At 54.0% G+C, this 22,975-nt stretch overlaps 1 protein-coding gene across 1 annotated transcript in view; it reads right to left on the bottom strand.

Annotated features, from left to right (window-relative positions):
- Nucleotides 1–22,975, bottom strand: part of lclat1 (lysocardiolipin acyltransferase 1) — a 55,330-nt gene that overhangs the window by 10,992 nt on the left and 21,363 nt on the right. The window contains exon 5 of the mRNA XM_038798900.1: nt 19,767–19,883. Coding sequence (XP_038654828.1) covers nt 19,767–19,883 — 117 coding nt within the window. The remainder of the gene's footprint in view (nt 1–19,766; nt 19,884–22,975) is intronic.

The following is a 22,975-nucleotide window of genomic DNA, read 5'->3' as shown; positions in this document are numbered from 1 at the left end:
TAATAATAACATTTAGAAGCCTTCGAACATTGGCCTGGAGTTGCCTGCCCTTAACAAATCCCGTCTGGTCTTCCCCTATCACCCCGGGACACAGTCTTCTATCCTTGTGGCCAGTGTAGCCACCGAAGTTGGCCATTCCCTCAATACAAAATGGAGGAACGCAAAGCATGCAGGGTAAAATGGACAAAGTTTGCAGCACAAGCAGGCTGCACCAAGCCACTGTGTATTCTGTCTGCTAAGAGAGCAGACAGCACCGAAATGAACATTCCGCATACTAATGAGGCAATCTCCGGGATAATTAACATAGTAATGGAACGATCCCAGGGACAATGGACACAAATAGGGAAGTGATTGCAACAGTGTATGGGAAGCCAGACACCCCGGCACCAGCGGGGTTCGAAGACAAAGCACCTGAAGGCCCGCCCAGTAGCCAAGGGACAGCCTCAGTATTGGGGGGATTCAAACAAATCGATTGGGAAGAGACCCAATCGATCCCCAGCAGATAGAGGGTCCACCCAAAAGGGCGCGAAGCCCTGTGACCTATAAAAGACAGGTCCCAAACTTAGATCGTTCTTCTTGACCAGCCCTCCTCTCTTGACCAGCCCTCTCGACCAGCCTTTACCGAAGAAGACCTTGACCAAGAGAGAGGTTCAGTTCGGACAGCAGCCACCAGCAAGTAAGTGTTTCACAACGATCGCTACCAGAGATAGACACTCCTGACCCCTTTTAACCTGTACCAACCTGAAGTCTGCGGACCCAGTGCAGAGCACGAGGCTATTGTCCCCTGATCCGGCAGTTCCTTATTCAGATAAGTATTGGTCTATTTAGTGGTAGGAATAGTTTAGTCATCTTAGCGTGTGCATGAGTAGTTTATAATTGTATTATAATAAATTCATTTGTTTGAACTTACTAATTGGTGTATGGTTTTATTGCTTTGAACTTGACCTTGAAACTTGTGGCGGTATCTTAACGATACCTGGCAACTCCAAAGCTAAGTAACGAAACAGAGCCAAATTGAGTGTTAAGCACACTCACCCAGAACGTGCAACACCAGTATCTTGGCCAGCAGTTTGGCATCCACATTTAGTAGAGAAATCGGCCTGTATGACCCGCATTGCTCCGGATTCTTCTCCCGTTTCATAGAATTTACAGTGCAGAAGGAGGCCACTGGGCCCATCAAGTCTGCACCGGCTCTTGGAAAGAGCACCCGACCAGAGGTCAACACCTCCACCCTATCCCCATAACCCAGTAATCCCCACCCAACACTAAGGGCAATTTTGGACACTAAGGGCAATTTATCATGGCCAATCCACCTAACCTGCACATCTTTGGACTGTGGGAGGAAACCGGAGCACCCGGAGGAAACCCACGCACACACGGGGAGGGTGTGCAGACTCCGCACAGACAGTGACCCAAGCTGGAATCAAACCTGGGACCCTCCGCCGCTCCCTCAGTAGCCCCGCGTCCGGGGCCTCCGAGTATCTCCTGTCCACCTGGAGTATCTCCTCCACTAATCTATCCCTCTCAGCCCGTTCTGCCTTTTCTCTGTGGGCCCGTATCGAGATTAATTCCCCTCTGACTACTGCCTTCAAAGCTTCCCAGACCGTCGCTGCAGAGACCTCCCCCGCCTCCTTTGTCTCAAGGTAGTTCTAGATGGACTTGTTAACCCACTCACAGATGGCCTCGTCCGCTAGCAACTGCTAGCTGGTTTAGCTCACCAGGCTAAATTGCTGGCTTTTAAAGCAGACCAAGCAGGCCAGCAGCACGGTCCGATTCCCGTACCAGCCTCCCCGGACAGGCGCCGGAATGTGGCGACTAGGGGCTTTTCACAGTAACTTCATTGAGGCCTACTCGTGACAATAAGCGATGTTCATTTAATTTCATTTCACATCTAGTCTCCACAGCGGGCGTTACCCCCTCTCCACACTAACCCATAGATCCATCCAGTGTGGGGCATGATCCGACACTGCGATTGCCGAATACTCAGTATTCACCACCTTCGGTATTAGCGCCCTGCTCAGAACAAAAAAGTTGATGCGAGAGTATACCTTGTAGATATGTGATAAAAAGGAAAACTCCTTCGTCCTCGGCCGTGCAGACCTCCATGGGTCTCCTCCCCCATCTGTTCCATAAACCCTTCAATTCCTTTGCTGCAGTCGGCCTCCTCCCTATCCTGTATCCTGGATTTTGACCGGTCCAATTCCAGATCAATGACTGTATTGAAGTCCCCTCCCATGATCAGGTTATGTGACTCTAAGTCTGGGATCTTACCTCACACCCGCCTCATAAATTCCACGTCGTCCCAATTCAGAGCATATATGTTCACAAGTACCATTCGCACCCCTTCCAGCTTCCTACTCACCATTATGTACCTAACCCCCTTGTCTGACACGATTCTCCCTGCCTCGAATGCCACTCGTTTGCTGATCGAGATCGCTACCCCCACCCCCGGTCTTTCATTCCAGTCCTGAGTGGAACACTTGGCTAACCCATCCCTTCCTCAATCTCATCTGGGCTGTAACCTTTAGGTGTGTCGCTTGCAGCATTGCCACGTCCGCCTTCAGTTCCCTCAAATGCGCGAACACGCGAGTCCTCTTGACCCACCCATTCAGTCCTCTCACGTTCCATGTGACCAGCCTGGACGGGGGGGGAGGGGGGGGGGGGGGTTTCCAGCCCCCCCCCCCCCCCCCCCCCCCCCGGCCGACTAGCCATCACCCTTTTTAGGCCAGCCTCGAGCCCGCCCCCTCCGCTTCCTCGAGTCCCCACTTGGGCTGTCACTGTTCCTGACCTCCCATTTGTCCGCTAGTAACAGTTCCTCCCCTGTCAGCAAAGCAGCTCCCCCCCTCCCTTCCCTCCTAACAACAACACTAAAAACCCAATCCCTCAAGTCAAGCTCCAGCTTAACACCTGTCCACCCCCCACTGTGCTTCCGAGAGTCAGCTGACCTATGCTGACTCGATAGCTCCCGCCCCGAATCAAGCAGTCTGGCTCTCTATTGTACTCTCCTCTCTCTCCCCCCACATGAATAAACATTTTAAAAGCATCACATTCCCTAGTAAACAAACAACAGAAAAAAAAACGGTGAAGAAACAATCACTTTAGAAAAAGTCACCCAAAAAGCAGAACTAAATTCAAAGCCCATCCCCCCCTCTAACAAAGTCCCTGCTAGACAGATCACCCTTTAACCATCCACACAGCCCATTATTTCACATAGAGCTACTTAAATTTATACAATCCAGCACCGCAAATCGCTGCCACAGTACTTCTCCAAGGCTTAAGTGTCTTTTAATTCACCTCCAGCTTCATTTCTTTAATAAAGGTCCATACTTCGTCTGGCGTTTCAATGTATAAATCCCGTTCCTCATGTGTGACCCACAGACAGGCTGGGTACAGCATCCCGAACTTAACCCCCTTCTTAAAGAGGGTTGTTTTTTGCCCGATTGAACCCAGCTCGCCTCTTGGCCAAATCCGCTGCCAGGTCCTGATAAACTCCCACAGTTCTCCCACTTGCTGCTCCGTGCTTTCTTGGCCCACCGCAAAACGTGTTCCTTGTCCATGAAACGGTGAAAACGTACCACCATGGCCCTCGGCGGCTCGTTCGCTCTGGGCTTCCTCGCGAGGGCTCTGTGCGCTCTGTCCAATTCCAGGGGCCGAGGGAACACCCCCAGCCCCCATCAACCTCACCAGCATGTCTGTCACATAGGCCCTAGCATCCGATCCCTCACTGCCTTCAGGGAGGCCAACAATTCTGAGATTCTGCCTCTTGGACCTGTTCTCCAGATCCTCCAGCTTCTCCTGCATTCTTTTCTGGCGGTCGTTCATCATCCCCACCTTGCTTTCCAGCACAGTTATATACTCCTCGTGCTCGGACAACTTTTGTTCGACGTCCTGGATCGTTCTCCCATGGGTTTCCTGATTCTGAACCACTTGATCAAACAAAGTCTTAATCGGGTCCAGTGTCCCTTGTTCAGCTTGGCGAAGCAATCCTCGAAAAACTTCACCAGCTGCTCCGTCGACCACTGTGCCGTCCCCCCGTGGACCTTGCCCTCCGCCATGCTGTCCTGTGTTACCAGCTCTGCTTGTGTCTCCCTTATAGGACTTTGTCGTCTCACACATCCACTTCTGGTCCAATTCTCCATCCACCGGAGGGGGATTTCTCCTTACTGCCTTACTCTTCACTGCGTTATCCCATAAAATCCCCCAAAAACCAGGGAAAAGGTCCAAAAGTCTGTTACAGGCGGGAGCTATCAAATGTGCGACCTATCCCTCCATGGCCAACACCAGAAGTCCCTCTACAATCTTTCTTAAATAGTGGGACCACATTAGCTGTTCTCCAGTCCTCTGACACCTCCCCTGTGGCAAGAGAGGAATTAGAAATTTGGATCAGAGCCCCAGCAATCTCCTCCCTCGCCTCCCACTGCAACCTGGGACACAATTCATCTGGACCTGGAGACTTGTCCACTTTTGAGCCCGCCAATAACTTGTCACTCTGACAATTTGCTCACGAACCTCACAGTCTCTCTCCCCGAGTTCTATAACTATCTCCTCATTCTCTTGGGTGAAGATAGATGTGAAATATTCGTTTAACATCCTACCAATGTCCTCTGGCTCCACTCATAGATTTCCCCCTTGGTCCCTAATGGGCCCCACTCTTTTCCTGGTTATCCTCTTCCCATTGATATACTTTTGGAATATCAGGATCTTCCTTACTTTCACCATTTCTCATATCGCCGCTTTGTTTTCTTCATTCATCCTGCATTCTCTGTGCTCCACTAATGTCTCTGCAGACTTGCTCTCCTTTATATTTGTTAAAAGCCTCTCTTTTCCTTCTCAACGTACCCTGAATGTCTCTGCTTATCCATGGTTTTCTGGGTTTGTTACACCTTCCTATTACCCTAGAGGGAACATATTGGGCCTTTTTGAAAGCTCCTTCCACTGCTCTTCTACAGATCCTGCCTTATTTTCTAAAATCCACCCCCCCCCCCCCCCCCAACAATCCAAAACCTTATTTTGCAACTTGGCCACAACAAATTTAAATTGCACCATGTTGTGGTCACTATCACTAAAATGCTCCCCCATCAACACATCAACAACCTGTCTGGCTTCATTCCCCAGAATTCCCCTTCTCAGAGTTGTCCCGTTATGTGCTGTGCTGAAGTTAGATTCCTACCATTTTCCACACTCTCTATTCTGTTGCTTGTTCTTGAAACTACTCTCCTGTTTCTAACTAGATTAAAGTCCTTGTCATGAACCTGCACTCCCATCTTCTCCTTTAACTTTAATTTTCCATATAACTGACGCCCCCCCCACCCCCTATTAGTTTAAACCCCATCTCCAGCTCGAGTTATGCGATTCACCAGGACTCTGTCCCAGCATGCCCCATCAGAACAGCTCCCTGCTTCCCCAGTACGAGTTCCAATGTCCCATGAATTCAAACCCATTTCTCCCCCACCAATCTTTGAGGCCACGCATTTACCTCCTTAATCTTATTGACCCTGTGGCAATTTGCTCGTGGCTCAGGTAGTAATCAGAGATTATTACCTTTTTGTTTCTGCTTTTTAATTTAGCTCCTAGCTGTACACGCTCCCTGTCCTTATTCTACCTATGTCATTGGTACCAACGTGGACCACGACAACTGGATCTTTACCCTCCCACTCCAGGTGCCTCTGCAGCCCAGATGAGATATCCTGAACCCAAGCACCAGGATGGCAACACAACCTATAAGACAATAAGACATAGGAGCCACTAGTCTGCTCAGCCCATCGAGTCTGCTCCGCCATTCAATCATGGCTGATATTTTCTCATCCCCATTCTCCTGCCTTCTCCCCATAACCCCTGATCCCCTTATTAATCAAGAACCTATCTATCTCTGTCTTAAAGACACAGTGATTTGGTCTCCACAGCCTTCTGCGGCAAAGAGTTCCACAGATTCACCACCCTCTGGCTGAAGAAATTCCTCCTCATCTCTGTTTTAAAGGATCGACCCTTTAGACCTCCGGTGGCGACGATGACGTAGGAAGCCGCACATTTGGGAGCTCCCGATTCAAACGGATTTTGCGGCTCTTTTTAGAGCCCAAAACGGAATTTCTTCGACGTCTCCCGGTGGGAGAAGGTGTGCTGATCGACTTTCCCCGCAGTTCATGACTCGAACTCGGAGTGGAAAGGGGGAAAAAACGGCAGCAGCTCCCCAGAAAAACTGGGGGAAGGAATCCAAGATGGCCACCGGCAGAGCACCAGAGGAGTAGAAGCAGTGGGCCCAGGAGCAACAAGCTGCTCTCCCGCACTGCTTCACAGACTTCAAGGCTGAGGTGCTGAGCATTCTGCAGGAAACAAACAGAAGGCTGTCGGAGATTCAGACCACCCAGGGTGCTGCCATCAAGGAGTTGCAGACGCAGGCCACTGAACGAGAGGAGGAGGCTGGGATCCTCGTGAGTAAGGTGGAGGGACACGAGGCACTCCACAAGAAGTGGCAGGAACGCTTCAAGGAGCTTGATCACCGCATGAGGCGGAAAAATCTGAGGATCTTGGGCCTTGCGGAGGGGCTGGAGGGGTCGGACCTGACAACCTACGTGGCTACAATGCTGAACTCGCTAGTGGGGGCCGGGTCCTTCCATCTGCCCTTGGAGCTGGAGGGAGCACACAGAGTACTGGCCAGGAGGCCTAAGGAGAATGAACCCCCGCGTGCGGTGCTGGTGAGGTTCCACCGGTTCAGTGATCGGGAGTGGGTGCTGCGCTGGGCCAAGAAGGTGAAGAGCAGCAATTGGGAGAATGGGGTAGTACGGATCTACCAGGATTGGAGTGCGGAGGTGGCTAAGCGGCGGTCCGGATTTAATCGGACGAAAGAGGTGCTTTACAGGAAAAAGATAAAGTTCGGAATGTTGCAGCCTGCGTGCCTGTGGGTAACTTATTTGGACCGGCATTATTATTTTGATTCCCCGGAGGAGGCGTGGGCCTTCGTGCGGACGGAGAAACTGGACTCAAACTAGGGGTTGGGGGGTTGGTTGTAATGCTTTATTGCTGGTTTCTGCTTTTGCTGTGTTCTCTTTTTTTGTATTTTTGCAATTTTGATATGGTTATTTACTGGGGTGTTGTTCTGTTATGTTTTTTGCGGTGGGGCATTGTTTGAGTTTTGTATCTTGCGGGGAGGGTTGGGGGGGTTTGTTGTATTCTATGTTGGGTTGGGGGTATGGAGTGGGGCTGGTATTTGGGAGCTGCGTCAGAAGGGTGTGGTGGGGCAGTGCGAAAGCGCGGGCTTTCCTCTGGTTTCCCGCACTGCGGGGCTGGGGGGCAGAGACGGTGACGGGGGAGGCAGGGCCTTAACTGGTTCTTCCCCGCGCTGGAGCGGTGCCTGGAGGAGGGATAGATTGGGGGATGATCCCAATTTGGGAGGGGTCGGGTTATTGGCGGGAGTTTCCGGGGTCAGCAGAAGTTAGCTGACCCACGGAAGTACAATGGAGGACGGTTCGCGGCTAGGAGGGTTCCTAGCCTGGGGGGGGGGGGGGGGGGGAGGGGGGGAAAAGGGGAATACCGGGTTGCTGCTGGCAGGGTCAGGAAGGAGCTGGTGTGGGCCGGGGTACAGAGGTAAGGTGTTGTCGCTGTGGGGACTGGGTCAGGCAGGGGGTGCTGGCCTGGGGCGGGCAGTCGACGGGCTATGGCTAGTCGACGGGGGAGGGGGGCGGGACGCCCTCTGATTCGGTTGGTCACCTGGAATGCGAGAGGATTGAATGGGCCGGTGAAGCGGTCGAGGGTACTGGCTCACCTGAAGGGGCTAAAGGCAGATATGGCAATGCTTCAGGAGACCCACCTGAAGGTGGCGGACCAGGTCCGCCTGAGGAAGGGATGGGTGGGGCAGGTTTTCCACTCTGGGTTGGATGTGAAGAACCGGGGAGTGGCGATTCTGGTGGGGGAAAATGTTCTGTTTGAGGCATCGGAGGTGGTGGTGGATAAGGGGGGTAGGTATGTTATGGTTAGGGGCAGGCTACAAGGAGAGAAGGTGGTACTGGCTAGTGTGTATGCCCCAAATTGGGACGATGCGGGCTTTATGAGGCGTATGTTGGGACGGGTCCCGGATCTGGAGGCGAGAGGTTTGATCATGGGGGGGGACTTCAATACGGTGTTGGATCCTTCACTGGATCGGTCCAGTTCAAGGACGGGTAGGAGGCCGGCGGCGGCCAAGTACTGAGAGGATTTATGGATCAGATGGATGGGGTGGATCCATGGAGGTTTGTGAGGCCGAGGGCACAGGAGTAATCTTTCTTCTCCCACGTACATAGGGTCTACTCTCGGATAGATTCTTCGTGGTGAGTAGGGGACTGATTCCGAGAGTGGAAGAGGCCGAATATTCGGCCATTGCAATCTCCGACCACGCTCCGCACTGGATGGAGTTGGAGATGGGGGAGGTGCGGGACCAGCGCCCGTTGTGGCGGTTGGTTGTGGGGTTGTTGGCGGAGGAGGAGGTGTGTAGCAGGGTCCGGGCAAGTATTGAGGGGTACCTCGAGGTGAATGATACGGGGGAGGTCCAGGTGGGGATGGTCTGGGAAGCCCTGAAGGCAGTGATTTGTGGGGAGCTGATATCCATCCGGGCACACAGGGAGAGGAGCGAGAGGAGTGTGAGGGATAGACTGGTGGGAAAGATGCTGGAGGTAGACAGGAGGTACGCGGAGGCACCAGAGGAGGGACTGTTGGGGGAGAGGCGCAGCCTATAGGCTAAATTTGATTTGCTGACCACTAGAAAGGCGGAGGCACAGTGGAGGAAGGCACAAGGGGCAGTGTACGAACATGGTGAAAAGGCGAGTAGGATGCTGGCTCATCAGCTCCGCAAGCGGGATGCGGCTGAGGAAATTGTTGGAGTGAGAGATAAGAGTGGGAATGTGGTGCGGAAGGGGGTAGAGGTGAATGAGGTCTTCAAGGACTTTTTACCGGGAACTGTACCAGTCGGAGCCAACGGTGGAGAGGAGGCGAATGGAGAGGTTTCTCGACGGGCTTTCTTTCCCGAAGGTGCAGGAGGAGCAGGTGGAGTGGTTGGGGGCGCCGATTGAGCTGGAGGAGCTAGTTAAGGGGATCAGGAAGATGCAGTCAGGGAAGGCGCCGGGGCCAGATGGGTTCCCGGTGGAATTTTATAAAAAGTTTGTGGACCTAGTGGGCCCCTTGCTGGTGCGGACACTTAATGAAGTGTGGGAAGGGGGGACTTTGCCCCCGACGATGTCACGGGCGCTGATTTCTTTAATCTTAAAGAGGGACAAGGACCCCCAGCAGTGTGGTTCATACAGGCCCATATCTCTCCTTAATGTGGATTCCAAGGTGCTGGCAAAAATCCTGGCCACCAGGATAGAGGACTGTGTGCCAGGGGTTGTACACGAGGATCAGACAGGTTTTGTGAAGGGAAGGCAGCTGAACACGAATGTGCGGAGATTGTTGAATGTCATCATGATGCCGGCGATTGAGGGGGAGGCAGAGATAGTGGTGGTGCTGGATGCTGAGAAGGCCTTCGATAGAGTGGAGTGGGGGTACCTATGGGAGGTGTTGGGGAGGTTTGGATTTGGTGAAGGGTTCATTAGATGGGTGAGGCTGCTATATGAGGCCCCGATGGCGTGTGTGGCCACGAATGGGAGGAGGTCGGAGTACTCCCGGCTTTACCGAGGGACCAGGCAGGGTTGCCCCCTGTCCCCCTTGTTGTTTGCACTGGCAATCGAGCCGCTGGCGATGGCGTTGAGGGATTCAGAGAGGTGGAGAGGCTTGGTGCGAGGTGGAGAGGAACATAGGGTGTCGTTGTATGCCGACGACCTGTTACTGTATGTGGCGGACCCGGTGGGAGGGATGCCGGGGGTGATGGAGCTGCCAGTTTGGGACCTTTTCAGGCTATAAACTAAATCTAGGCAAGAGTGAGGTGTTTGTGGTGCACCCTGGAGACCAGGAGGAAGGAATTGGTAGGCTCCCGCTTAGGCGGGCAGGGGAGAGCTTTAGGTACCTGGGAGTGCAGGTGGCCAGGGACTGGGGGACTCTTCACAAACATAATTTCCAGGCTTGTGGATCAGATGGAGGAGTTCAAGAGGTGGGACATGCTGCCATTGTCGTTGGCGGGGAGGGTGCAGTCTGTCAAAATAACGGTGCTTCCGAGGTTCTTGTTCCTCTTTCAGTGCCTGCCCATCTTTATCCCCAGGGCCTTCTTTAGGAGAGTGACTAGCAGTATTTTGAGCTTTGTGTGGGCACATGGGACTCCGAGAGTGAAGAGGGTATTCCTGGAGCGAGGGAGGGATAGAGGCGGGCTGGCGCTGCCCAACCTTCTGGGGTACTATTGGGCGGCCAATGTGTCAATGGTGCGTAAATGGGTGATGGGGGTGGGATGGAGGGGGGAGGGGCGGCGTGGAAAAGAATGGAGATGGCGTCATGTAGAGGTACGAGCCTGGGTGCCATGGTAACGGCACCGTTGCCGCTCTCCCCTAAGAGGTTTACCACGAGCCCGGTGGTGGCGGCGACCCTAAGAATCTGGGGACAGTGGAGACGGCATAGGGGGTAAACAGGGGGCTCGGTGGAGGCTCCACTGGGTGGCAACCATCGGTTCATCCCGGGGAACAAGGATGGGGGATTTAGGGGGTGGCAAAGGGCGGGCATCAGTACATTGAAGGACCTGTTTATTGGCGGGAGGTTTGCGGGCCTGGGGGAACTGGAAGATAAATTTGCCCTTCCCCAAGGGAACATGTTCAGATACTTGCAGGTAAAGGCGTTTGCTAGGCGACAGGTAGAGGGATTCCCTTTGCTGCCCTCGCGGGGGACGATGGACAGAGTGCTTTCGGGGGTGTGGGTCAGAGAGGGGAAGGTGTCTGACATTTATAAGGTAATGCAGGAGGTGGAGGAGTCGTCAGTGGAGGAGCTGAAGGCTAAATGGGAGGAGGAACTCGGGGAGCAGATAGAGGACGGGACTTGGGCGGATGCCTTGGAGAGAGTCAACTCTTCCTCCTCATGTGCGAGGCTTAGTCTCATCCAATTTAAGGTGCTGCACTGGGCCCACATGCCCGGGACTAGGATGAGTAGGTTCTTTGGGGGTGAGGACAGGTGCACCAGGTGTTCGGAGAGTCCAGTGAACCACGCCCATATGTTCTGGGCATGCCCAGCACTGGAAGAATTCTGGAAGGGGGTGGCGGGGACGGTGTCGAGGGTGGTTGGTTCCAGGGTCAAACCAGGGTGGGGACTCACGATGTTTGGAGTTGGGGTGGAGCCGGGAGTGCAGGAGGCGAAAGAGGCCGGTGTCCTGGCCTTTGCGTCCCTAGTAGCCCGGCGGAGGATCTTGCTACAGTGGAAGGATGCGAGGCCCCCAAGTGTGGAGACCTGGATCAGCGACATGGCGGAATTTATAAAATTGGAGAGGGTCAAATTTGCCCTGAGAGGTTCAATACAAGGGTTCTATAAACGATGGCAGCCTTTTCTGGACTTTCTGGCTCAAAGCTAGGTATCTTGGTCAATGGCAGCAGCAACCCGGGGGGGGGGGGGGGGGGGGTTTCTTATTGTAGTTTCTAATTTTTTTTTTTCTATGGTTATGTAACTTAACATTGTGTTAATTTAAGTTGTTGTTAATATGCTGTGTTGTTCATTGAGGAGGGGCGAATGTTTATGATTGCTAATATTATTGTTATTGTTGGTAGTTTATTATGGTTCGATGTTGTTGTATAAATACAAAATTTTTCAATAAAAATTATTTTTAAAAAAAGGATCTCCCCTTTAGTCTGAGATGGTGTTCTCTGCTTCTAGCTTTTCCTACAAGTGGAAACATCCCCTCCACGTCCACTCTATCCAGGCCTCGCAGTATCCTGTAAGTTTCAATAAGATCCCCCCTCATCCTTCTAAACTCCCAACGAGTACAGACCCAGAGTCCTCAACCGTTCCTCATACGACAAGCTCTTCATTCCAGGGATCATTCTTGTGAACCTCCTCTGGATCCCTTTCCAAGGCCCAGCACATTCTTCCTTAGATACGGGGCCCAAAACTGCTCACAATATTCCAAATGGGGTCTGACCAGAGCCTTATACAGCCTCAGAAGTACATCCCTGCTCTTGTATTCTAGCCCTCTCAACATGAATGCTAACATTGCATTTGCCTTCTTAACTGCTGACTGAACCTGTACGTTAACCTTAAGAGAATCGTGAACAAGGGCTCCCAAGTCCCTTTGTGCTTCTGATTTCCTAAGCATTTCCCCATTTAGAAAATAGTCTATGCCTAAATTCCTCCTTCCAAAGTGCATAACCTCACACTTTTCCACATTGTATTTCATCGGCCACTTCACTACCCGCTCTCTCAGCCTGTCCAAGTCCTTCTGCAGCCCCCTTGCTTCTGTTATGTAAGAGTACCTTTAAAAAATGAGTGTTTATAAATGGGTGTGTATATAAATATCTGTAGTGAGAGTACCTTAAAGAAATGGATGTTTACTACTGCAGTGATGTCAGAGTGTGGGTGGAGCTGGGCTGTCTGTCGGCTTTTTACTTTTGTTTTAGGCTGTTTGTTGCAGGGTGTGTTTTAGTTTCGTTTTCAGTGTTGGAGCTGAAGCCAGACGGAGCGGCTGTACTGCTGTTCTCTCTGCCATGAAAAGACTATCTCTTGATCATTTGGTGAATTCAGAATTATAAATGTTCTCAGTAGTGACTTTAACCTAATGTGCTTCTGTTGAAAGGTGTTTCTTCTGTCTTCAGGATGTTCTTTGGGAAGTTATTAAGCATTACTTAGTGTTGTATTCTTTGGGGGGTGTATTTGAATTGATGGTTGCTAAGATGTTCACTGTATGTTTTAAAAAGGTTAACTTGAGTTCATAAAATAAACATTGTTTTGCTTTAAAAAATACTTTTCCATTTCTGCTGTACCACACCTGTAGAGTGGGCCGTGTGCTCCCCATACCACAATCTATCAGAAGTTGTGGGTCAGGTGAACTCCATGATACACTTTGGGGTTCTCTAAACCCTGGCCCATAACACTTCCTCAATATCACCTGGCCCCTCTACAGATCTTTGTATCTTCAGGACTGTCGATCCTGGTCACAGAGAACAGTGTCAATGCCCCTAACTATACTATCCCCAATTATGACTACGTTTCTGGTCTCCCCCCCCCCCCACCCACTTGAACGGCTCCCTGTACCCCAGAGCTGTGGTCAGTTTGCTCCCCCACCCCCCATCCTGTCCACACAGGGAGCAAGAATCTTCGACCTGTTGGACAAGAACAAGGGCTGAATCTCCAACAATACTACCTCCTGGATCTCTCTACCTGCCTCACTCATAGTCACACCCTCCTGTCCGTGACCTCTGACCGAATTTAAGGTAGTTAATCTAAGCGGGATTAGTGTAGATTTGTTTGTGCAGACTTGATGGGCCGAAAGGCATCTTCTGTCCTATATGACTCTGATTATCAGCCCAAGCCCGAATATGTCCAGGCCTTGCTGCATGGATATTTGGTGTGTACCTCTCTCTCTCTCTATGTGCCTCACTCACACTCTGCACGTCTCTGACTCTCTCTGCCACCTCTCTGTTGAAAGATGTGGAGAGGATATCCTGTCCCCATGGGCCTGTATACTCAGCACTAAGCATCGCTGATTCACAGCTGTCACACCACAACTTCTCGTAAACAGGACGCAGCCTCAAAAGCAGCTGACTTCAAGGAAACTGAGGCAGATGTGTTTTCCCTCTCTTGGCCACACAGGGGAGTCAGGGCCTGATATTCTCCTCAGACTAAAACTTTAGAATCTGTAAATTTAGAGGGCCAGCTTAAGGATTTTAATTCAGTCCGAAAAATGCATCAAAAGCTGAGATCAGTAATAGTGTCTGATCGTCATAAAATTCCAGCTGAGTATCCTTCAGGGATGGACGTGCCCTCCCCTTACCCAGTGTGGTTTATACAATATACAGTGCAGAAGGAGACCATTCGGCCCATCGAGTCTGCACCTACCCACTTAAGCCCTCACTTCCACCCTATCCCCGTAACCCAATAAACCTTTTTGGTCACTGAGGGGCAATTTATCATGGCCAATCCACCTACCCTGCACATCTTTGGACTGTGGGAGGAAACCGGAGCACCCGGAGGAAACCCACGCAGACACGGGGAGAACGTGCAGATTCCGCACAGACAGTGACCCATGCCGGGAATCGAACCTGGGACCCTGGCGCTGTGAAGCCACAGTGCTAACCACTGTGCTACCGTGCTGTCCTTCTGTGACTGCAGCCCCAAACCAACTTCACCTGGTGTTGAGAAGGGCCAGGCAGATACACAGTTAACCATGATCAACTTGGATGGCAGCTCACCTCTACTTCCACATGAGGAGGATGGAGAATACATTGCAGCCTTACCCGCAGTACCCACATCCCGGGAATGAATTACAACAAAGGGAATGCCCACCAGATTTGGAAAGATTCCAGCATGGACTCCGGATCTGTGGGATTTGGCCAGGATGCTGAATTGATTGCCTTATAAGAGAGGGAAGACAAAAAAAGTGCTTCCTGCTCCTGATCACTGTCCAGTGATCCCTGGGTTAGAGAGGGGAAATCAGCCAGGGTTCCTGCTCCTGATCACTGCCCACTGATTCCTGGGTTAGAGAGAGAGGGGAAATCAGCCAGGGTTCCTGCTCCTGATCACTGTCCAGTGATCCCTGGGTTAGAGAGGGGAAATCAGCCAGGGTTCCTGCTCCTGATCACTGTCCAGTGATCCCTGGGTTAGAGAGAGAGAGGGGAAATCAGCCAGTGTTTCTGCTCCTGATCACTGCCCAGTGACCCCTGGGTTAGAGAGAGAGAGGGGAAATTAGCCAGGGTTCCTGCTCCTGATCACTGCCCAGTGACCCCTGGGTTAGAGAGGGGAAAGCAGCCAGGCTTCCTGCTCCTGATCACTGTCCAGTGATCCCTGGGTTAGAGAGAGAGAGGGGAAAGCAGCCAGGGTTCCTGCTCCTGATCACTGCCCAGTGATCCCTGGGTTAGAGAGAGAGAGAGGGGAAATCAGCCAGGTTTGCTGCTCCTGATCACTGTCCAGTGATCCCTGGGTTAGAGAGAGGGGAAATCAGCCAGGGTTCCTGCTCCTGATCACTATCCAGTGATCCCTGGGTTAGAGAGAGGGGAAATCAGCCAGGGTTCCTGCTCCTGATCACTGCCCAGTGATCCCTGGGTTAGAGAGAGAGGGGGGAAATCAGCCAGTGTTCCTGCTCCTGATCACTGTCCAGTGATCCATGGTTAGAGAGAGAGAGAGGGGAAATCAGCCAGGTTTCCTGCTCCTGATCATTATCCAGTGATCCCTGGGTTAGAGAGAGGGGAAATCAGCCAGGGTTCCTGCTCCTGATCACTGTCCAGTGATCCCTGGTTAGAGAGAGAGAGTGGAAATCAGCCAGGGTTCCTGCTCCTGATCACTGCCCAGTGACCCCTGGGTTAGAGAGAGAGGGGAAATCAGCCAGGGTTCCTGCTCCTGATCACTGCCCAGTGATCCCTGGTTAGAGAGAGAGAGGGGAAATCAGCCAGGGTTCCTGCTCCTGCTCACTGTCCAGTGATCCCTGGTTAGAGAGAGAGGGGAAATCAGCCAGGGTTCCTGCTCCTGATCACTGCCCAGTGATCCCTGGTTAGAGAGAGAGAGGGGAAATCAGCCAGGGTTCCTGCTCCTGCTCACTGTCCAGGGATCCCTGGTTAGAGAGAGAGAGGGGAAATCAGCCAGAGTTCCTGCTCCTGATCACTGCCCAGTGACCCCTGGGTTAGAGAGAGAGGGGAAATCAGCCAGGGTTCCTGCTCCTGATCACTGTCCAGTGATTTTTTTTTTTTATAACAGTACAGCACAGAACAGGCCCTTCGGCCCTCGATGTTGTGCCGAGCAATGATCACCCTACTCAAACTCACGTATCCACCCTATACCCGTAACCCAACAACTCCCCCTTAACCTTACTTTTTTTAGGACACTACGGGCAATTTAGCATGGCCAATCCACCTAACCCGCACATCTTTGGACTGTGGGAGGAAACCAGAGAACCCGGAGGAAACCCACGCACACACGGGGAGGACGTGCAGACTCCGCACAGACAGTGACCCAGCCGGGAACCGAACCTGGGACCCTGGAGCTGTGAAGCATTGATGCTAACCACTATGCTACCGTGCTGCCCAGGGTTAGAGAGAGGGGAAATCAGCCAGGGTTCCTGCTCCTGATCACTGTCCAGTGATCCCAGGGTTAGAGAGAGGGGAAATCAGCCAGGGTTCCTGCTCCTGATCACTGCCCAGTGATCCCTGGTTAGAGAGAGAGAGGGGAAATCAGCCAGGGTTCCTGCTCCTGCTCACTGTCCAGTGATCCCTGGATAGAAGGAGAGAGGGGAAATCAGCCAGAGTTCCTGCTCTTGATCACTGTCCAGTGATCCCTGGGTTAGAGAGAGAGTGGAAATCAGCCAGGGTTCCTGCTCCTGATCACTGCCCAGTGATCCCTGGGTTAGAGAGAGAGAGAGGGGAAATCAGCCAGGTTTCCTGCTCCTGATCACTATCCAGTGATCCCTGGGTTAGAGGGAGGGGAAATCAGCCAGGGTTCCTGCTCCTGATCACTGCCCAGTGATCCCTGGTTAGAGAGAGAGAGGGGAAATCAGCCAGGGTTCCTGCTCCTGCTCACTGTCCAGTGATCCCTGGTTAGAGAGAGAGAGGGGAAATCAGCCAGAGTTCCTGCTCCTGATCACTGCCCAGTGACCCCTGGGTTAGAGATAGATAGAGGAGGGAAATGGGTTCCTGCTCCTGATCACTGACCAGTGATCCCTGGGTTAGAGAGAGAGGGGAAATCAGCCAGGGTTCCTGCTCCTGATCACTGTCCAGTGATCCCAGGGTTAGAGAGAGGGGAAATCAGCCAGGGTTCCTGCTCCTGATCACTGCCCAGTGATCCCTGGTTAGAGAGAGAGAGGGGAAATCAGCCAGGGTTCCTGCTCCTGATCACTGCCCAGTGATCCCTGGTTAGAGAGAGAGAGGGGAAATCAGCCAGGGTTCCTGCTCCTGATCACTGTCCTGTGATCCCTGGATAGAAAGAGAGAGGGGAAATCAGCCAGAGTTCCTGCTCCTAATCACTGCCCAGTGACCCCTGGGTTAGAGATAGAGGGGGGAAATGGGTTCCTGCTCCTGATCACTGTCCAGTGATCCCTGGGTTAGAGAGAGAGGGGAATCAGCCAGGGTTCCTGTTCCTGATCACTGTCCAGTGATCCCTGGATAGAGAGAGAGGGGGAATCAGCCAGGGTTCCTGCTCCTGATCACTGTCCAGTGATCCCTGGATAGAGAGAGAGAGGGAAAATCAGCCAGGGTTCCTGCTCCTGATCACTGTCCAGTGATCCCTGGATAGAAAGAGAGAGGGGAAATCAGCCAGGGTTCCTGCTCCTGATCACTGCCCAGTGATCCCTGGTTAGAGAGAGAGAGGGGAAATCAGCCAGGGTTCCTGCTCCTGATCACTGTCCAGTGATCCCTGGATAGAAAGAGAGAGGGGAAATCAGCCAGGGTTCCTGCTCCTGATCACTGCCCAGTGATCCCTGGTTAGAGAGAGAGAGGGGAAATCAGCCAGGGTCCTGCTCCTGATCACTGTCCAGTAGTCCCTGGGTTAGAGAGAGGGGGGAAATCAGCCAGGGTTCCTGCTCCCGATCACTGTCCAGTGACCCCTGGGTTAGAGAGAGAGAGGGGAAATCAGCCAGGGTTCCTGCTCCTGATCACTGTCCAGTGATCCCTGGGTTAGAGAGCGTGGGGAAATCAGCCAGGGTTCCTGCTCCTGATCACTGCCCAGTGATCCCTGGTTAGAGATAGAGGGGGAAAATGGGTTCCTGCTCCTGATCACTGCCCAGTGACCCCTGGGTTAGAGATAGAGGGGGGAAATGGGTTCCTGCTCCTGATCACTGCCCAGTAACCCCTGGGTTAGAGATAGAGGGGGAATCAGCCAGAGTTCCTGCTCCTGATCACTGCCCAGTAACCCCTGGGTTAGAGATAGAGGGGGGAAATGGGTTCCTGCTCCTGATCACTGCCCAGTGACCCCTGGGTTAGAGATAGAGGGGGAATCAGGGACGAGCCAAAGGGGAGTACAACTTTGTAGCAGTGTGAGGAATCTCTATTACATCCCTGTTTGATCCCGGTGTCCTTTTTAATTTCTGTCTTGCTGACAGCCTTTAAACTACAGACCTTTGAACCCGGCCCCCGCCTGTGAAAAGCCCCTAGTCGCCACATTCCGGCGCCTGTTCGGGGAGGCCGGTACGGGAATTGAACACGCGCTGCTGGCCTTGTTCTGCATTATAAACCAGCTCTCTCTCCCACTGAGCTAAACCAGCCGTTACGCTGATGAAGCCCATCAGAAGCTTCCAGAAAGTTATCCAAAGAAGGCAGGCTTGCTCTCGGGTTTTAATTTTGTTTTTGGGACAGAGTTGAAGAAGGCTTTAAGTTCTCTCTCCCTGAAGGGGCTGGAGGCTGTTTTCTCCTCAGCCAAGCTGGTAGGCATTCTCTGTGAGGCTGTTTCCTAAGTTAGTTTGCGGTTGGATGAAGAGGCCTTGATCTCGCTGTTCTGATGGGGCTGTGCCTGAAAGTGCAAAGTAAAGCCCTGTCTCTCTCTGTCTCTCTCTACAGTCGGATTGACCCGAGGGAGGTCAGTTCAGCAGCAGCTGCGGCCCAGTCGGATTGACCCGAGGGAGGTCAGTTCAGCAGCAGCTGCGGCCCAGTCGGATTGACCCGAGGGAGGTCAGTTCAGCAGCAGCTGCGGCCCAGTCGGATTGACCCGATGGAGGTCAGTTCAGCAGCAGCTGCGGCCCAGTCGGATTGACCCGAGGGAGGTCAGTTCAGCAGCAGCTGCGGCCCAGTCGGATTGACCCGAGGGAGGTCAGTTCAGCAGCAGCTGCGGCCCAGGCCAGGGGTTTATAAACCCTCTCATGTTGAGAACTTCAGATTGACTCAGTAAGGATGGTAGTCCATTTGGTGGACGCATGTTAGAATGGCACAGAGCTGAGAGGAACCTTCATGAGAAAGCCCAAGTCAGTGGCTGTGAAGCCAACTCCAGAGAAAGTCTTACAGCCTGAGAATTTGAACTGAAGGTAGATCCAAAACGATCCAGACAAACCAATGCTTTGCAACACTTCACATTCGGAGAAGATCAACACCTACAAAGACCACAACCTTAGCAGCGAAGATATGTAACTCTCACCCCCAGTTTAATCCCTGTTGTTTTGAACCTTTCCTACCTGTCCACCATGCGCCTGCCTCGTGCGCGCCTGCCTCGTGCCCGCCTGCCTCGTGCCCGCCTGCCTCGTGCGCGCCTGCCTCGTGCGCGCCTGCCTCGTGCGCGCCTGCCTCGTGCGCGCCTGCCTCGTGCGCGCCTGCCTCGTGCGCGCCTGCCTCGTGCGCGCCTGCCTCGTGCGCGCCTGCCTCGTGCGCGCCTGCCTCGTGCGCGCCTGCCTCGTGCGCGCCTGCCTCGTGCGCGCCTAGGTGGAGGGTCAGACCGGGTTTGTGGAATAATTTGAGAAGCAGAACGTTGTTCTCTTATTACCAATACATGTTTATCTTTTCTCTTGTTATAAATAAACAGTTTTTTAAAGTTTCACGCACAAATTTGGTACCTGTTAAGTCTTTGGAGCAGTCAAGGGTCAAGGATTTTAGGAAAACATACAAATGATTGGTTAATTCATTATGCTGGGGCTTGGGGGCCTGTGGGACTGGAATTGACCGCGCACTCGCCCAGGGTGCCATAACAAAGGGGGGATTGACAGAGTGTTTAAACAATGGATAGAACGAGTGTCAAGACAATATGGTGGAGATAAAGCCAGGAATTGTACCCACCTTTCCGTAGCTGCTCCACAATGAAGGAGAAGCCATTAGTCCGGGGGTGGAGTACATACTCGTACTTCGGCAGCCCACGAGCCACGGCAAACTCATCACTCCGTGCTTTGGTAAAAGCTAAGGAACAGGACAGAACAGTATCATGAACACATTCCAAAACCGAGTCAGTTAATCCTCATCGCCACCATGAAATGAAAATGAAAAAAATGAAAAAATGAAATGAAATGACTAGCACACTATCTGTGTGTTAGACAGACTGCGCTGCGTCAAAATCTCTGAACCTGAAAAGATGGGGAAGGCGAATAGATCAACTTTCTGGGATTGATCAGGAATGGAACAGAACAATACTTTTCGCTGTACCTCGATACACGTGACAATAAAAAAATCCAAATCTACAAGATGCGCTGCACCTTGTCCCCCAACACCTGGAGGTTCCCCTCCAACACACACCACCCGGACTTGGAAATATATCGCTATTCCTTCAATGTCACAGAGTGGAAAACCTGGAATGACCTCCACAACAGCACAGTGGGTGTACGTACACTTCATAGACTGCGGCGGTCCAAGAAAACAGTTCCTCACCACATTCACTAGGAAACATAGGGATGGGCAACAAATACTGGGTTGACCAGTGATGCTAATTGGTTGGTGGGGGTGGGGGTTACGGTGAAGTTGGTGGGGGTGGGAGTGGGGGTGGGGGTTACGGTGAGGTTGGTGGGGGTGGGGGTTACGGTGAGGTTGGTGGGGGTGGGGGTGGGGGTTACGGTGAGGTTGGTGGGGGTGGGGGAGATGGTGAGGATGGTGGGGGTGGGGGTGGGGGAGACGGTGAGGTTGGTGGGGGTGGGGGAGACGGTGAGGATGGTGGGGGTGGGGGTGGGGGAGACGGTGAGGTTGGTGGGGGTGGGGGAGACCGTGAGGTTGGTGGGGGGTGGGGGTGGGGGTTACGGTGGGGTTGGTGGGGGTGGGGGTGGGGGTTACGGTGGGGTTGGTGGGGGTGGGGGTTACGGTGAGGTGGGTGGGGGTGGGGGTGGGGGTTACGGTGAGGTTGGTGGGGTGGGGGTGGGGGTTACGGTGAGGTTGGTGGGGGTGGGGGTTACGGTGAGGTCGGTGGGGGTGGGGGTTACGGTGAGGTTGGTGGGGGTGGGGGGTACGGTGAGGTTGGTGAGGGTGGGGAGACGGGAGTTTGGTGGGGGTGGGGTGGGGTTACGGTGAGGCTGGTGGGCGGGGTGTGGGGTTACAGGTGAGGTGGTGGGGGTTACGGTGAGGTTGTGGGGTGGGCGGTGCCGGTTAGGTTGGTGGGGGGTGGGGTTACGGTGAGGTTGGTGGGGTGGGGGGTTCGGGAGGTGCGTGGAGGTGGGGGTTACGGTGAGGTTGTGTGGTGGGGGGGTGGGGGTTACGGTTTGCGGGTTGGTGGGGGTGGGGGTACGGTGAGGTTGGGTGGTGGGGGTGGGGGTGGGGGAGACGGTGTGAGGTTGGTGGGGGTGGGGGTTACTTGAGGTTGGTTGGTGGTGGGGTTACGTTTGATGTTTGTGGGGGTGGGGGGGTGACGGTGAGGTGGTGGGGGGGGGTGACGGTGAGGTGGTGGGGGTGGTGGGGGTGAGTTTGAGGTTGGTGGGGGGGGGGGTTATGTGAGCGTGGTGGAGGTGGGGGTTACGGTGAGGTTGGTGGAGGTGGGGGTTACGGTGAGGTTGGTGGGGGTGGGGGTTACGGTGAGGTTGGTGGGGGTGGGGGTTACGGTGAGGTTGGTGGGGGTGGGGGTGGGGGTTACGGTGAGGTTGGTGGGGGTTACGGTGAGGGTGGGGGGTGGGGGTGGGTTACGGTGAGGTTGGTGGGGGTGGGGGTTACTGGTGAGGTTGGTGAGGGTGGGGGAGACGGTGAGGTTGGTGGGGTGGGGGGTTACGGTGAGGTTGGTGGGGGTGGGGGTTACGGTGAGGCTGGTGGGGGTGGGGGTTACGGTGAGGTTGGTGGGGGTGGGGGTTACGGTGAGGTTGGTGAGGGTGGGGGAGACGGTGAGGTTGGTGGGGGTGGGGGTTACGGTGAGGTTGGTGGGGGGGGGGGTTACGGTGAGGTTGGTGGGGGTGGGGGTTACGGTGAGGTTGGTGGGGGTGGGGATACGGTGAGGTGAGGTGGTGGGGTACGGTGAGGTTGGTGGGGGTGGGGGTGACGGTGAGGGTGGTGGGGTGGGGTTACGGTGAGGTTGGTGGGGGTGGGGTTACGGTGAGGTTGGTGGGGGTTACGGTGAGGTTGGTGGGGGTTACGGTGAGGTTGGTGGGGTTACGGTGAGGTTGGTGGGGGTTACGGTGAGGTTGGTGGGGGTGGGGTTACGGTGAGGTTGGTGGGTGGGGGTGGGTTGGTGGGGTGGGGGTGGGGGAGACGGTGAGGTTGGTGGGGGTGGGGGTTACGGTGAGGTTGGTGGGGTGGGGGTTACGGTGAGGTTGGTGGGGGGGGGGTTACGGTGAGGTTGGTGGGGGTGGGGGTTACGGTGAGGTTGGTGGGGGTGGGGGGGGGAGACTGGTGAGGTTGGTGGGGGTTGGGGGCTACGGTGAGGTTGGTGGGGGGTTGGGGGTTTACGGTGATGGTGTGGTGGAGGGTGGGGCTTGGTAGGTTACGGTGAGGGTGGGGTTACGGTGAGTTCAGTGGTGATGGGTAATGAGGTGTTCGGTGGTGGGAGGTTACGGTGAGGTTGGTGGGGGTGGGGGTGAGGGTTCGGTGGGTGGTGGGGGTGGGGGAGTTTACGGTGAGGTTGGTTGAGGTGACGTTGAGGTGGGGGGTTACGGTGAGGGTTGGTGGGGCCGTGTGGGTTACGGTCTTGATTGAGGTTGGTGGGGGTGGGCGTTTACGGTGAGGTTCGGTGGGGGTGGGGGTGTGGGGAGGAACGGTGAGGTTTGGTGGGGTGGGGTACGGGTGGAGGTTGGGGTCGGGGTTAGGGTGAGGTTGGTGGGGGTGGGGGTTGGGGTGAGACGGTGAGGTTGGTGGGGTGGGGGTTACGGTGAGGTTGGTGGGGGTGGGGGTTACGGTGAGGTTGGTGGGGGTTACGGTGAGGTTGGTGGGGGTGGGGGTTACGGTGAGGTTGGTGGGGGTGGGGTGGGGGTTACGGTGAGGTTGGTGGGGGTGGGGTTACGATGAGGTTGTTGGGGTGGGGGTTACGGTGAGGTGGGTGGGGGTTACGGTGAGGTTGGTGGGGGTGGGGGTTACGGTGAGGTTGGTGG

The sequence above is a fragment of the Scyliorhinus canicula genome, chromosome 6 (genome assembly GCF_902713615.1).
Source record: "Scyliorhinus canicula chromosome 6, sScyCan1.1, whole genome shotgun sequence".
NCBI lineage: Eukaryota > Metazoa > Chordata > Chondrichthyes > Carcharhiniformes > Scyliorhinidae > Scyliorhinus > Scyliorhinus canicula.
Note: the sequence above shows the minus strand (reverse complement) of the source record. Positions and strands in the feature narration are given on the sequence as shown.